This window comes from Cervus canadensis, chromosome 17 (assembly GCF_019320065.1).
Source record: "Cervus canadensis isolate Bull #8, Minnesota chromosome 17, ASM1932006v1, whole genome shotgun sequence".
NCBI classification, from domain to species: domain Eukaryota; kingdom Metazoa; phylum Chordata; class Mammalia; order Artiodactyla; family Cervidae; genus Cervus; species Cervus canadensis.
The window spans coordinates 37,821,968-37,836,022 of NC_057402.1; the positions used below are offsets into that span (position 1 = coordinate 37,821,968).

The 14,055-nt window shown below is 44.4% G+C and overlaps 1 protein-coding gene across 2 annotated transcripts in view; it reads left to right on the top strand.

Annotated features, from left to right (window-relative positions):
• Positions 1 to 14,055, top strand: part of TBC1D2B (TBC1 domain family member 2B) — an 89,114-nt gene that overhangs the window by 22,177 nt on the left and 52,882 nt on the right. For both annotated transcript variants that reach the window (XM_043434534.1, XM_043434533.1), the window contains exons 2-3: positions 69 to 222; positions 10,970 to 11,135. In XM_043434534.1, coding sequence (XP_043290469.1) covers positions 69 to 222; positions 10,970 to 11,135 — 320 coding nt within the window. The remainder of the gene's footprint in view (positions 1 to 68; positions 223 to 10,969; positions 11,136 to 14,055) is intronic.

Consider the following 14,055-nt stretch of genomic DNA (forward strand, 5'->3'; position numbering starts at 1 on the left):
AAACATAATTTTTTTAAGTTGTTTATGCTTTTGATGACCATAACACTTTTTCCCTCTCCCTCTTATAGGCCCCTAATCGTCAACTCATGACTTACTGGTTACAAGAACTTCAGCAGAAGAGATGGGAGTATTGCAACAGCCTTGACATGGTAAAGTGGGACAGCAGGACCTCCCCGACTCCTGGAGATTTTTCTCAGGGTCTCGTGGCCAGAGATAACACAGGTAGGTGAGAGATGGAGGGCTCCCGTGTCAGTGCTTTTTGCATTGACATTTGATGTATCAAGTCAACTGAGCAGAAGAACTGAGAATGAAAGTAATGATGATGATCCCTTAGGAAGGGGCAGCATCCCACAGTGGCTGAGGGCCTCTGCTTTCATGTACAGACTATATTCAAGCCCAACAACAACCTCAGGAGTCAGGCAAGGCTGGTGCCCAGCACCCTAAAGAGATGGTACTGCTGAGGCCAGTGGGTAGCAAGCCGTCGTGCTGAAGTCGCCTGACCCCAGGACCAGCCTTCTCTCTCCTCCCTCTGGAGGTGAAGCACCAGCACCCACAGTCCTGTGCACAGATGGGTGTGCCCACTGGGAAGATGTTCTCAGAGCTCTCCCTGTGATTCCCTGATGCTTCTTGGGAAGACATTAAACCAGACGATAAGACTCTGGTTCTGTTTTATCTTGGACCTGTGGCATTTTCACAATTCATGCTAAGCCCTGGCCAGTTGAAGCGTGGAGATAAAGTGGTTTTGTATTTGAATATAAAAAAAAATTAAAGCCCCATGAACTTCTCGTGACTGTTTGGTTGTGATTACCCTGTTAGAATAGTAGGAGGATAGTTATTCAAAGCCCACCCTCCAACCTGGCTCTTGCAGGGACTGTGGAAGTGGAGATGGGGGGTGCTGTACTTGTGGCTCTCTCTTCATAGAGGGAGCAGAGCAGGCCCAGAAATAGCCAGACCCTGGGCCTGAAGTAAGGTGTGAGAAGGCCAGGCAGCATTTCTTAAGGAGTGCACTTTGGAATTTAGCTGGTATGGGGTGGTTCTCAGGCCTGTAAAGAGGTGTGGTGCGAACTTTGTAACACCTTCGAGACCTTCACTTGGGAGAACACAGGCTACTGTAGATTACTGGTGACCTGGCAACGTGTGCAGCTGACTAGTTTTGGAAATGAATGCCTTCTTGGACTTTTAAAATTGTTTTTCCTCCAAATTCCTGTTTTACTGCCTGCCTTGTTTTTAACCAATCAGCAGGCTAACCCTCTGGTCAGTGAGATATTACTGTATACTTCATACCTGTTAAAATGCTATGCAGTGAGAGTTCTTAGGTCATTTTCATGGATGACTTAACACCAACAATAGCAGGAGCTGAAGGGATGCCTTCCTTTTCAAGCCAAAGCCCCTCTATGTTTAGTTCACACGTCTCCTCACTGATGACTGAGTTTTTTAAAAAGCCACTATTATAGAGCTTTGGATCAAAAGAATCTCCATAGCTCAGGATCGGTCACTGGGAATGTTTGGAAACCCTGCTGGGAAGCCAGCAGTATTCAAGGCAGTAGCCTTTGGCACAGGCGAGCCTGGCTTTGCCTTGGTTCCTTTCTTCTGAGGACACCAAGTGTTTCTATCAAAGGGAGACTCAGGCATTAAACCAAGAGAAGGGCCACAGGAATGGCACCTAGCCCTGCGATCTCTTCATAACAAACATCCTTCCTTCTTTTAAGCTGAAGTACTGAGGCTGGGGAGCCAGAGAAAACACCTGCAGCCCCCTTTGGTTCTCTGCATTTGGTTTGGAGAGTGTAGTGTGGGAATTTAGAGTTGGCATCCTCTGGCATTTACTCATTCAGGAAGCAGATGCCCATGACAGGCCTGGATCCCCCTCACAGAGTTTCTAGTCCAGCAGAGGGAAGAAAAAGATCACATGAGAGGGAAGGAACAGGGTGCCAAGGGCCATGAATGGCTTAAGCACAGCTTTGGGGTGGGTGGGGACCCTCTCTGAGACCAGAGGATGACCAGGTAAGAGCAGCACAGTGCCCTCCAGGACTAGAAGGAGGTGAGGCTCGAGGAGGAAGGCAGTGGGCAGGGAGCCAAGCTGGGGGGCCCACCCAGGGCCAGGGTGGGGAGGGCTGGACTGTGGGCTTGGGCTTCTGGACTCTCCTAAGAGCAGTGGAATGCCTCTGAAGATTTTATATGTAGACATGACTATAATTTTGAACTTTCTGTCGATTTTGTAGATAACTTCTGAGAATAAATAGTGAAACTTTGGATGACCAGGTGATTTGTAAGACTGTAGTTATTCAAGAAGACAGAAGTCTAAAGTAGGAAGTCAAGAAGAAAAGGCTAGATTTTACACCCCCCCCCCATTTTAATCATCATTTTAGATAAATTGGTTAAAAGATAAAATGTGTTAAGGTATATTGTGGTGCTCTATGATGTTTCTGAAGCCATGCTAGTAGTCATCTGCTCAGTTTAGCCTAAATCATGCTAACTCTAATAAGATTGAAGGCATATGCTTTTATTACTCTGATTTGCGTTAAAAAATGAAACTTTTCCTACTGTCCTCTCCATCTTACCCAATTTTTGGTAACGTCTTCATTTGTTGCTAATGTTGTCATCCATCAGTACTTGCCTAGCACCTAAAGTCAACATGGGGAAAGGTACATGAAGCTCACGTTTCCTGGACAGGCAGCTCTGTCTGGTGGAAGAATCCCTGTGGGCCTGGTTTGAGTCTTGTCTCTGATGTTTACTGTTTGTCAGACTCTTGAGTGTGAGTCCTTTTCTCTCTGGTTAAGGGTAGCGGACTGCAGCCTGTGGAAATGAAGTTTTCTCGGAACAAAGCACCACTCATTTATTTCGTGTTGTCTGTGGCTGCTTTTGCACACTAGTGGTAGAGTTGAATAGTTGTCACAAGACCATTTGGCTCACCAGTCTAAAATACCAACTACTATCTGGCCCTTTAAGAGGAAGTTTTTTTTCTGACCCCTACTGTAATGTCTTGAGTGTCCCTCTTTTTGAGCCTTAGTTTTCTCAACTGTGAAATGGAGATTGTTCATTCAGTCTTTCCCTCCAGGCCTTCTTATATTCTAGGCATTGTGCCACTGCCTGGGATATAAAGACAGGTGAGTTGTGGGCCATGTTCTCAAAGAGTATGTGGTCTAGTGAGGGACCGAGACAGGTAAAGAGGCCTGCACAATGCAGTCTGGTAAGCATAGGGGCCAGAGGTGGGCACAGGAAGCTTACCTATATGTGCATGTTGGAGGGTGGATGTTGGTGGTGTCTGCGAAGGCTTCCTGGACTAGGAGATGACTGAATTGAGTCCTGAAGTCAGGTAAGAGCAAGCCTTGTGAAGCAGGGAGTGGAAAGCCCTGGAGACCCTGGAGATCAGGGCCTGATGCACATGTAGAGAGGGTGGGCAGGAATGACAAAGAGAAAGCTGGATGGATGATCAGGGACCAAACCTGGAGGGGCTTGTAAGATAAGCAAAGGCACGACCAGTGATTGGGTTGAATGTGCATTTGAGATGATTAACCATGGCCGAGAGGGAAAGAATAGATTTCTTCGCAAGATGAAAGTTAGAAGGCTGGTCCAGCCTAGAAATCACAGTAGCAGGTAGCAGCAGAAAAGATGGGAAAAAGTGTGCAGAATTGGAGATTGTGTAGTGAGAGAACTGGAGGATTAAAGGTGGGATTAGCTTTGGGGGAGCAAGAGGGCAGAGGGTGCTGTCCAGGCCCCAGGCCCAGGCAGTTGGCTGGATGGGATTGGGAGGAATACTCACCATAGCCTTGTCCCTCACCCGCCCCCATCCCCCCATAGTTCTCTTATGAGGATCACGTGGGAAACTGCATTGTTAAGTGTAAAGATATACATTATATTCCAAGCCCAAAGAAGGGCAATGCCAAAGAATGTTCAGACTACCACACAATTGTACTCATTTCACATACTAGCAAGGTAATGCTCAGAATCCTTCAAGCTCTAGGTTTCAACAGTATGTGAACCAAGAACTTCCAAATATATAAGCTGGATTTAGAAAAGGCAGAGGAACCAGAGATCAAATTGCCAACATCCAGTGGATCATAGAAAAAGCAAGAGAATTCCAGGAAATACATCTACTTCTGCTTTATTGACTACACTAAAGCCTTTGACTGTGTGGATCACAACAAACTGTGGAAAATTCTTATAGAGATGGGAATATTAGACCACCTAACCTGCCTCTTGAGAAACCTATATGCAGGTCAAGAAGCAACAGTTAGAACTGGACATGGAACAACAGACTGGTTCAAAATTGGGAAAGGAGTATGTCAAGACTGTATATTGTCATCCTACTTATTTAACTTTTATGCAGAGTACATCATGCGAAATGCTGGGCTGGAAGAAGCACAAGCTGGAATCAAGACTGCTGGGAGAAATATCAATAACTTCAGATATGCAGATAACACCACCCTAATGGCAGAAAGCAAAGAGGAACTAAAGAGCCTCTTGATGAAGGGGAAAGAAGATAGTGAAAAGGCTGGTTTAAAACTCAGCATTCAGAAAATTAAGATCATGGCATCCTGTCCCATCACTTCATGGCAAATAGATGAGGAAAAAATGGAAACTTTTTTCCCTGGGCTCCAAAATCACTGTGACAGTGACTACAGCCACGAAATTAGAAGACACTTGCTCTTTGGAGAAAAGCTACGACAGTGTATTAAGAAGCAGAGACGTTACTTTGCCTACAAAGGTCCATGTAGTTAAAGCTATGGTTTTTCCAGTAGCCATGTATGGATGTGAAAGTTGGACCATAAAGGAGGCTGAGCACCAAAGAATTGATGCTTTTGAACTATGGTACTGGAGAAGACTCTTGAGAGTTCCTTGGACTGCAAGGAGATCCAACTAGTAAATCCTAAAGGAAGTCAGCCCTGAATATTCATTGGAAGAACTGATGGTGAAGCTGAAGCTCCAAAACTTTGGCCACTTGATGTGAAGAGCTGACTCATTGGAAAAGACCCTGATGCTGGGAAAGATTGAGGGCAGGAGGAGAAGGGGTCGATAGAGGATGAGATGCTTGGATGTCATCGTTGACTCAATGGACATGAGTTTGAGCAAGCTCCAGGAGATAGTGAAGGACAGGGAAGCCTGGCGTACTGCAGTTGATGGTGTCGCAAAGAGTCGGACATGACTGAGTGACTGAGCCACAACAACAAAAACATACACACATGTATATGTACATATGGGCTTCCCTGGTGGCCCAGCAGTGAAGAATCTGATTGCAGTGCGGGAGATGTGAGTTTGATCCCTGGGTGAGGAAGAACCCCTGGAGAAAGAAAATGACAACCCACTCCAGTATTCTTGCCTGGGAAATTCCATGGACAGAGGAGCCACGTGGGCTACAGTCCATGGGATCACAAAGAGTCAGACACGACTGAGCAACAAACCAACAACAGCAATACATGCATATATGATATTATCATTTTCAATCCCTTAGGGTTCCATTCAGCTGCAATTAATGGAAAACCTAGTAGGGACTTAGAAGTTGAGATTTCTGTCTCACGATGGCAGTTCCTGGTTGGCAAAGCTCCCCCCGACCAGTGCTATTGAGGGATCCATTCTGTCCTCCTTTGGAAGTGACACCCGTATCAAATAGGAGAAAGCCTTCCTAGAAACTCTATCACTTTATGCCTCATTAGCTAGAACTATCACAGGGCCAGCCCTAGCTGGAATGGAATTTGAGGAGGCAAGTGTTTCAGCTGAGCATGTGGCCACCTTCAAAACCAGGGTCTGTGAGGAAGAGCTGGAATGGAGTTTGGATAGGCAGTTTATTGCCCACATTAAAATTGTTTTCTAGGGTTCATGTTTCCAGAGGAAGAGTCTGTTCATCTGTGTGATTGGAATTTGCAGCCGTATATTAGTCAGACAGGTATTAGAAAGTGGGATGACTTTGTCACCGTTTTATCTGGTCTGTCTGCCTTTCATCTGCAGTCTGGCCTCTGAAAGTATGACATGCCTCAGATGCCTCTCTGTATGTCTTCCATGTTTGGATAGATAAAGACCTAGTTTCAACACAAAGGAGTAATTTGCAAAGATAAAATCAAGAATCTGCTGACCTTCAGAGCTATTGGGAAAGAGGTAGCCAGAACCCAATTACAAGATGGATGTGTTGCACGTTCTGTATACTCCATTTCCCATCTAAACGAATAGGCGAACAAGCGAGGGAAAACAGGACTTTGTATTTTAAGACTTCTTGAGAGTTCCGGAGTACAGACGCCCTTAGGATCACAGGAGGCTTCAGTGCCCAAGTGCCTGTTTGAGTTCAGGGGTATTTCTCACAGAAAATGGTACGGTGAAGACGGTTTGAGGGATGACCGCACATTTCCTCCTCTGAAACAGCTGTGAGAGTAACTGCCGTGGTGCCGGCGGCTTGTGTGGGAGCAGGGGGAGGGGAAGGGAAGTGGCCGCTGGGTCCAGTCCTCCCCCAGCGTGTGCTGGGCGCTCTGTGCATCTGCTGGGGCTGGAGGGAGGGAAACCGTAGGGTGGGATGCAGATCCCACATTGGCAAAGCCACAGGAATTCTACCAAGTCATTTAATGTCCCAGTTCCCCAAAGTCATCAAAGAAGCTGTGCTTTTATATAATCTTGTTTGTAAAATTCTACAGAATGGCAGGTGTTGTTGTGATGTGTAAGTCACGGTGATTATCAACCTCGAGGCTGAGAGGCAGCCTGATCTAGTGCAGGAAGTACGTGGAGCCTTGGGCACGTACCGTTTCCCCGCCTGGAAACAAGATGCTCCCTGAGGTTCCTTCTGGACTGAAGTTTGTGTGATTCCTGACGTCAGGCTGTGACAGGGAGGGAGATGATGAGCAGGGTTAGATTCCAGCTGTATCTCTGGGGGAGCCCGTGGGAGCCTCCTGAAGAAGATCTGCAGGAGAATGTCCACGGTGGGCTGGACTGTGGTGTTTGTGGAGATGGGCCAAGCCCAGCTTTGGGTGGCATGGGGTGCAGTGAATGTGGGGGGTGGATGGGGGCCCTGAGCATGACGCAGGAGTGCATGGAAGCATGAGAAGACAAGAGAGAGAAGCCCTGGGTTGGGGTGTGCTCCCCCACCCATCATTCAGGGGGTCTCTCAGGGGCAAGGTGGCAGGAGATGGGGAGTCGGGAGGGATGGTGAGCGTAGATTCTTAGGGAACGGCAGGGCCCGCTGCCTCCTGCCCAGCGTCCTCAGCCCACAGCAGGCCCTTCCTCCGCACCACGGCAGTCGCCCTTCATTTCTTCCTTCAGCCGTTTACCAGTGTTTATCGAGACCCCCTCTGTGTCTGCTGTGGGGTATGTGGCCGTCAGCACATCAGACAGGGGTCCGATTCTCACAAGATTTACATCCTTGGCGAGGCTTGGGAGAGAGCGGATGGACAAGTCATTAACCAGACACGTGGGCTGGTCCACCCTGGGGCCTCTGAGACCTGGGGGCTTGCTGCCTCTACTTCTTTTGGGGTAGATGCACACTGCACCCTCACTTGGAAGGTAACTATAGTGCTTCCAGCCACTCCTTCACAAGCTGGGTTAAACTCACTTTGATAAAGGGGAAAAAAAGCTTTTTCAGGTTAACCCCACTCTGAGTGGCCTCCAGCTCCCAGTGGGGACCCACAGGCTCTCTCTTACAGTAACCTTGACATGGGAATGCGTTTCCCCAGTGCTCTTTCCTCATTTCTTGGATGGTGCTGCACTTGGCTCTCTGTTCTGCCCTCTTCAGGGCTGCTGGCGGGGGGCTAGGAGCAGGAGAGGAGGGGAAGACTCACGGAGGTGACCAGATGTGAGCAGGAGCCTGCCCTGTGCGGCGCCGGGGGCCCCTGGTGTTAGACTGCGTCCAGTGGGAAAGACTCCTGGAGATCTGGGGATGGCCACACTGGGATGATAGAGGCTCTGCTGGAATCAGAACCCAGGAAGGTAAAATTTGTAGTCCAAAACTCGCTCAGAAGTGTCATTTAGGCATTTGAAAATTTTCAAAAATAACAAAGACCTAAACATCAAAACTCTTCAAGCACAGACTCTTTCCCCCACTGCAGCTGCATAGTAAAGCACATGTTTGTGAACCCAGTCCATCCTCTTGAGGCTTCAAGGAAATACTCTCCTGTCCTAGTTTGTGTCCTCCTTGAAGCGGTCCCCTGAATGCTAATGTTGGTACATGTATTGAGGAGAAGCCAGCAGCTCCGCTTTTAATTAAGGAAACGTCCACGTGGTCTTTTAAAAACCCAAAACCAGACAAACAATAATAGCTAAAACCTGGAAATGGCTTCTTTTTCACGTCAGATAATGACTTTTAGAAATGGTCTGTTTTGCCAACATCCTCCCTGGCTCCAGTCCTGTTTCTGCACCCCACCCCCTGGGCCCAAGTTCCTCAGGAAGCTTTTCCAGGGTAGCCCAGGGCTGCTGCAAGGGCTGGGCGTCCTGGTCCTGGGCACTGGGCTGTGCTAGCGCCCTTGACAGTCTCGCCCGCAGAGGGCCTGTGCGTCACCTTGCTGCCGACCCACACAGGAAGAAGGGGCTGGACTCGGCTCACGACAGAAACAGGTGCAGTGCGTTGTGCTTATTTCCTGGCTTGGCTTAGAGCTGTGATGCTTCGCTTGTGAGGGGTCTGTGAAAGACCAGCCTCTGGAAAGCCTGGGTATTGACTTTACCTTTGTCTAAAGAAGAGGTGTGCCCGTGTGCCATCTTACTGACACATGCTCACAGATGTCAGGTGCCCACCTCTGCCCGGTGCAGTCACTGCACCGCATGCAGTTGTTGTTGCAGAGACTCTGGTCTTCCAATTCCTGACAGATGAAGTAGATGGAGGAGACTGGACCCCGTTAGTGGTGTTTGAACTTGGCGTTTTTTCGTTTGTTTTTTCAAACTCTTTTTCTTTCCCCAAATGAAATCTCACGGGGAACTCCAGGATATAAAAGAGTGAAAAGAGGAACCACTTTGGTTGAAGTTGAGGGCAGGACCCCTTCCTTCTGTCCCGTGGAAAATCCCCAAGGCGTCTCCTGGACCCTAAGACTCAGAGGAAGGTCTGGATACCAGGGACTCGATGCATTCAGTGGTGACTTGGAGCTTAACATTTTATTATTTCATGTGTTTCTCCTAGATGTGTTCTCCTTTAGGGAAAGAACTCTGTCTGATCGTTTGTTGTACCCTGAGCACTAATGCTTCATACACAGTCATCGTTTGAATCAGGAATCAGGAATTAGGCCAGGAATCTGGCCTTCTTGACTTAACCTGGTAATCCATTGCCAAGCCCACAGTTCTCTGTCTCCCAACACAAATTCTTGCTTTTCCTACTCAGAACCCTACTATGAGCCAGGTGTTGACTCTCCTGGCCAGGCCCCAGTCCCCTGATGGATACACAGCAGTCACTTCGTGTCACACCCAGCATACTTTTCCCAATGTGTTTCCGGAGCCCTTCCCACACTGAGTACAGTCAAGTGAGTGACCTGCCAACAAAGTGTGAGCCCATCGGTAGGTGTTCTCATTCGGAACATCAGTTTTCAAGGACCCCTGACTGCAGTATTTCCTCTGCTCTGCCTTCTCTGTTGGTGCTCAGTGACCTTCACAGTGACTTGTCCTGAGTGAACTCAGGTTATGTGCTCATCTGATTAGAAAGTAAATTTTTCCTTGGATATCAGTGCCCAACATTCCATTCTGATTGTTTCCACTGGAAGTGATGATTGACATTACCAATCTAGGGATGCTTTATTCCAGGGAAGTATGGATCAAATTGATTATCATGAAAAAGTATTAAATTCTATTTACAAACATGTATATTCTCAGAGAGATTATACAGTTGGGAAGAATACAAAATATTTATTATTGGATACATTTTATCAGAACCTTAGAAAAGTAAGTTTTTATTATGAGAAATTTTAAGTATATGCAAAGAGAGAATAACATAATATTACCCACATTTTTATTAGGTAGTTTCAACAATTAGTATTTCATGGCCCATTTTGTTTCATTGATATACTTACCCACTTAATTTTATTATTTGGAAGCAAATAACATGTTGTTTGAGGTGGATATCATTTATTTGTTGAATAACAAAATATTGTTATCTTGAAGCAAATTCTGGGCAGCATATCATTGCAACCTCAAATATTTCAAATGCTTACATTTTTAAGATATAGTCTCAGATTTGATCAGACTTTAGCATCAGTGCATTTGCCTGTGAATTTACTGAACTGCTGGCCTTTGTGTGTAAACTTATTTTTTCAGTGTCAGTATTTGCAATTAGCAAGTATGTATGTATTCTATTCCCCTCTTACAGAAAAGGGCATTAGTGTAATCTGGTCTGCAGTTTTTTTTTTTTAACATAACAGTTTATCCTGGAAATTGTTCCTTATTGGTGTAGGTAGGTGGACCATGATCACAGCTCTGTACTGGGATTGCTGATCTACAAGACAGCAGAGATGAGCTCTAGCTATTTCCCCTGAGCTGTTGCTGTTAACACTTGCTGGTTTGAAGCATGTACAACCTTCCTCTGAGGAACGTGGATCAACTTTAGATGAAAATGTTTACAGAACACCCTAGCCATCTACAGATTGTATTTTTATGTAGTACACATGAAAAATATACTGTAATATTGGACTTCCCTGGTGGTACAGTGTATAAAATCTGGCTGCCAGTGCAGGGGGCACAGGTTCAATCCTTGGTTTGGGAAGATCCCACACGCCTTGTAGCAACTAAGCCCGTGCACCACAGTCCTGAAGCCCGAACACCATAGAGCCTGTGCTCTGCAACAAGAGAAGCCACTGCAATGAGAAGCCCATGCACTGCAACGAAGAGTGGCCTCCACTCACCCCAACTAGAGAAAGCCTGCATGTAGCAATGAAGACCCAGTGCAACCAAAAATAAACAACACTTAAAAATACTGTAATATATAAGTTTTTATATAGTTTGTCAAGATAGTGTGTTATGTGGGATATCAAGTTCCCTGTGGAATCTTTGAATAACTGACACTTGTTTGCCTTTCTTTCAGATTTAATTAACCTGCACTCAAATGCTTCTGCAGAAAAAGCCAGAAATGTCCTAGCTGTGGAAGCCGCCCCTGGGGAGCTGGTAGGAGAGCAAGCTGCAAATCAGCCCACCCCAGGGCCTCCAAATTCTAGTAACTTCTCTTTTAAACAGTGGGGCACGGAGCTCAGGTGAGTCTTTGGAAAGCATTATGTGAAACTGAAAATGGATAATTTCTGATAATGTATAATTTTATATGTGAAATTGTAAAATCATCTGACATTTGTGAAGGTATTGGTCACAAGGTACTTTCGCATACTTTTAGCTTGTATGGGACTCCTGTTACGTGCCTGATACTTTCACACTCAGGGTTTAATTGTTTGAGTATTACCATATTCAGTGATTGACATATGATCATATGGTTGACATTTTATGGAGACAGCAATTGGCTCAGGAGGAGTCCTCCCAGGCTGCAGAGTTGACTGAGCATCACCACAGTCAGTTTCAGAATAATTTTCACCACCCCAATAAGAAACCCCAGGACCCATTAGCAATCCCTTCCTGTTTCCCCCAAACACCTTCTTCCTATCCTGCCCTTGGTAGCCACTACATTTTTGTCTCAGTGGATTTGCCAATTCTGCATATTTCATAGGAGTGACATCCTATAGTATCTCATCTTGCTTCTTTCACTGAGCGTAATGTTTTTAAGGTTTTCATTCAAGTTGTAGCATGTATCAGTACTTCATTAATATTTCATGTCTCTTGATTGTGGGATAATACTCCATTATGTGGGTATACCACATTTTGTTTATCCGTCCTTCAGTTAATGGGCATTTGAATTCTTTCCACTTTTGGGTTACTATGAATACAGTTGCTATAAACATCTGTGTGCAGGTTTTATGAAGACATAATTTTTCAACTTCTTTAAATATCAAGGAAGATGTTGGATCATATGGTAAGAGTATGTTGAGTTTTGTAAGAAACTGCCAGGTGGTCTTCTGAAACGTACCACTTTGCCTTCATTTCTCCCAACAATAAATCAGAGTTCCTGTTGCTCCACATCCTTGCCAGCATTTCATGTCATCAGTGTTCCAGGTTTTGGCTGTTGCAGTAGTTGTTTAGTGGTAGTTTGTTGTTTTAAGTTTCATTTCCTTGATGACGTATGAGGTGGACCATTTTTCATATGCATATTTGCTGCTTGTTTATCTTCTTTGGTGGAGTGGCTGTTAAGGTCTTTGGCCATTTTTAAGATTGGGCTGTTTGTTTTCTTATTGTTGCATTTTAATGACTCTTTGTATATTTTGAATAGCAGTCCTTTATCAGATTTGTCTTTTGTAAATATATTTTCCCAGTCTGTGGCTATCATCTAATTCTCTCAATTTTGGCTTTCACAGAGCAGAAGTTTTTAATTTTTATCAAGTCCAGCTTATCAATTATTTCTTTCAAAATCATGTCTTTGTTATTGTATCTAAAAAGGCTTCACCATACCCAAGGTTGTGTAGGTTTCCTTCTGTGTTAATGTTAACTTGTAGTTCTATAGTTTTGAGTTTAACATTTACATCTGTGATCCATTTTGAGTCAATTTCTGTGAAGCATATATGGTCTCTGTGTCTGGTTCTTTATTTTTCGTGTGAGTGTCTAGTTGCTCCAGCACTGTTTGTTGAAGAGGTAACCTTTGCTCCATTGTATTGTCTTTGCTTCTTTGCCAATGATCAGTTGATTGTATTTATACGGTTCTATTTCTGGATTCTCTGTATGTTCTGTTAATGTATTTGTCTATTCTTTTGCCAGTAGCACCACACTGTCTTGATTACCATAGCTTTATAGTAGGTCTCAAAGTAGAATAGTGTCAGTCTTCCAGCTTTATTCTCCTTCAGTTATTGTGTTGGATAGTCTGAGTCTTTTCCCTCTCCATATTAACGTTAGGATCATTTTGTTGATAATCACAAAATAACTTGCCAGGATTTTAATTGGGATTGCATTGCTTCCCACGATGTAAGAAGCGTGGGTTCCATACCCTGGGCGAGAAGATCGCCTGTGAGAGGGCACTCCAGTATTCTTGCCTGGAGAATCCCAAGGACAGAGGAGCTGGGTGGGCTATGACCCATAGGGTTGCAAAGAGTTAGACACAACTGAAGTGACTTAGCGTGCGTGCACACATTGAATCTGTAGATAAAATTGGGAAGAGCTGACAATATTGAGGCTTTCTAACCGTGAGTGTGGAATATTTCTCCATTTATTTTGTTCTTCTTTGACTTCATTCATCAGAGTTTTGTGGTTTTCTGTACATATAGATCTTATATGTACATTTTGTTAGATTTATATGCCTAAGTATTTTGCTTTCTTGGTGCTAATGTAAATGATACTGTGTTATTAACTTCAAATTCCACTTGTTCATTGTTGGTATGTAAGAAAACAATTGAATTTTGTATGTTAATCTCATATTGTGCAACCTTGCTATGATCATTTACTAGTCCTAAGAATTTTCTGGTTAATCTCTTCAGGTTTTCTACGTAGATGGTTGTGTCATCTATGAGTAGTTTTCCCTCTTAAGGAATTGGTCCATTTCATCTAAGTTATCAAATTTATGGCAATTGAGTTGTTTATTGTATTTCTTGCTTATTCTTTTAATTTCCAAAAAATCCGTGGTTATTTTCCCTCTTTAATCTCTGATATTAGTAATTAGCATCATGTCTTTTTCCTTAGTTAGCCCAGCTAGAGACTTATCACACCAATTGATCTCTTCAAAGAACCAGCTTTGTTTTCATTTTTTTGTATTGATTTCCTGTTTTCAATTTTATTGATTTCTGCTTACTTTGGATTTAATTTGCTCTTCTTTTTCTAGTGTCCTAAGATAGAAACTTAGATTATTGATTTTAGATCTTTCATCCAATGCTATAAATTTCCCTCTAAGCACTGGTTTTGCTGCATCCTGCAGATTTTGATAATTTACATGTTTATTTAGTTAAAAATATTTTAAAACTTGTTTTGAGATGTCTTCTTTGACTCACAGTCACTTGGACATGTGTTGTTTAATCTTCACATACTTGAAGATTTTCTTGTTGTTAATACCTTTCTGTTACTGAGTTCTGGTTTAATTCTACTGTGGTC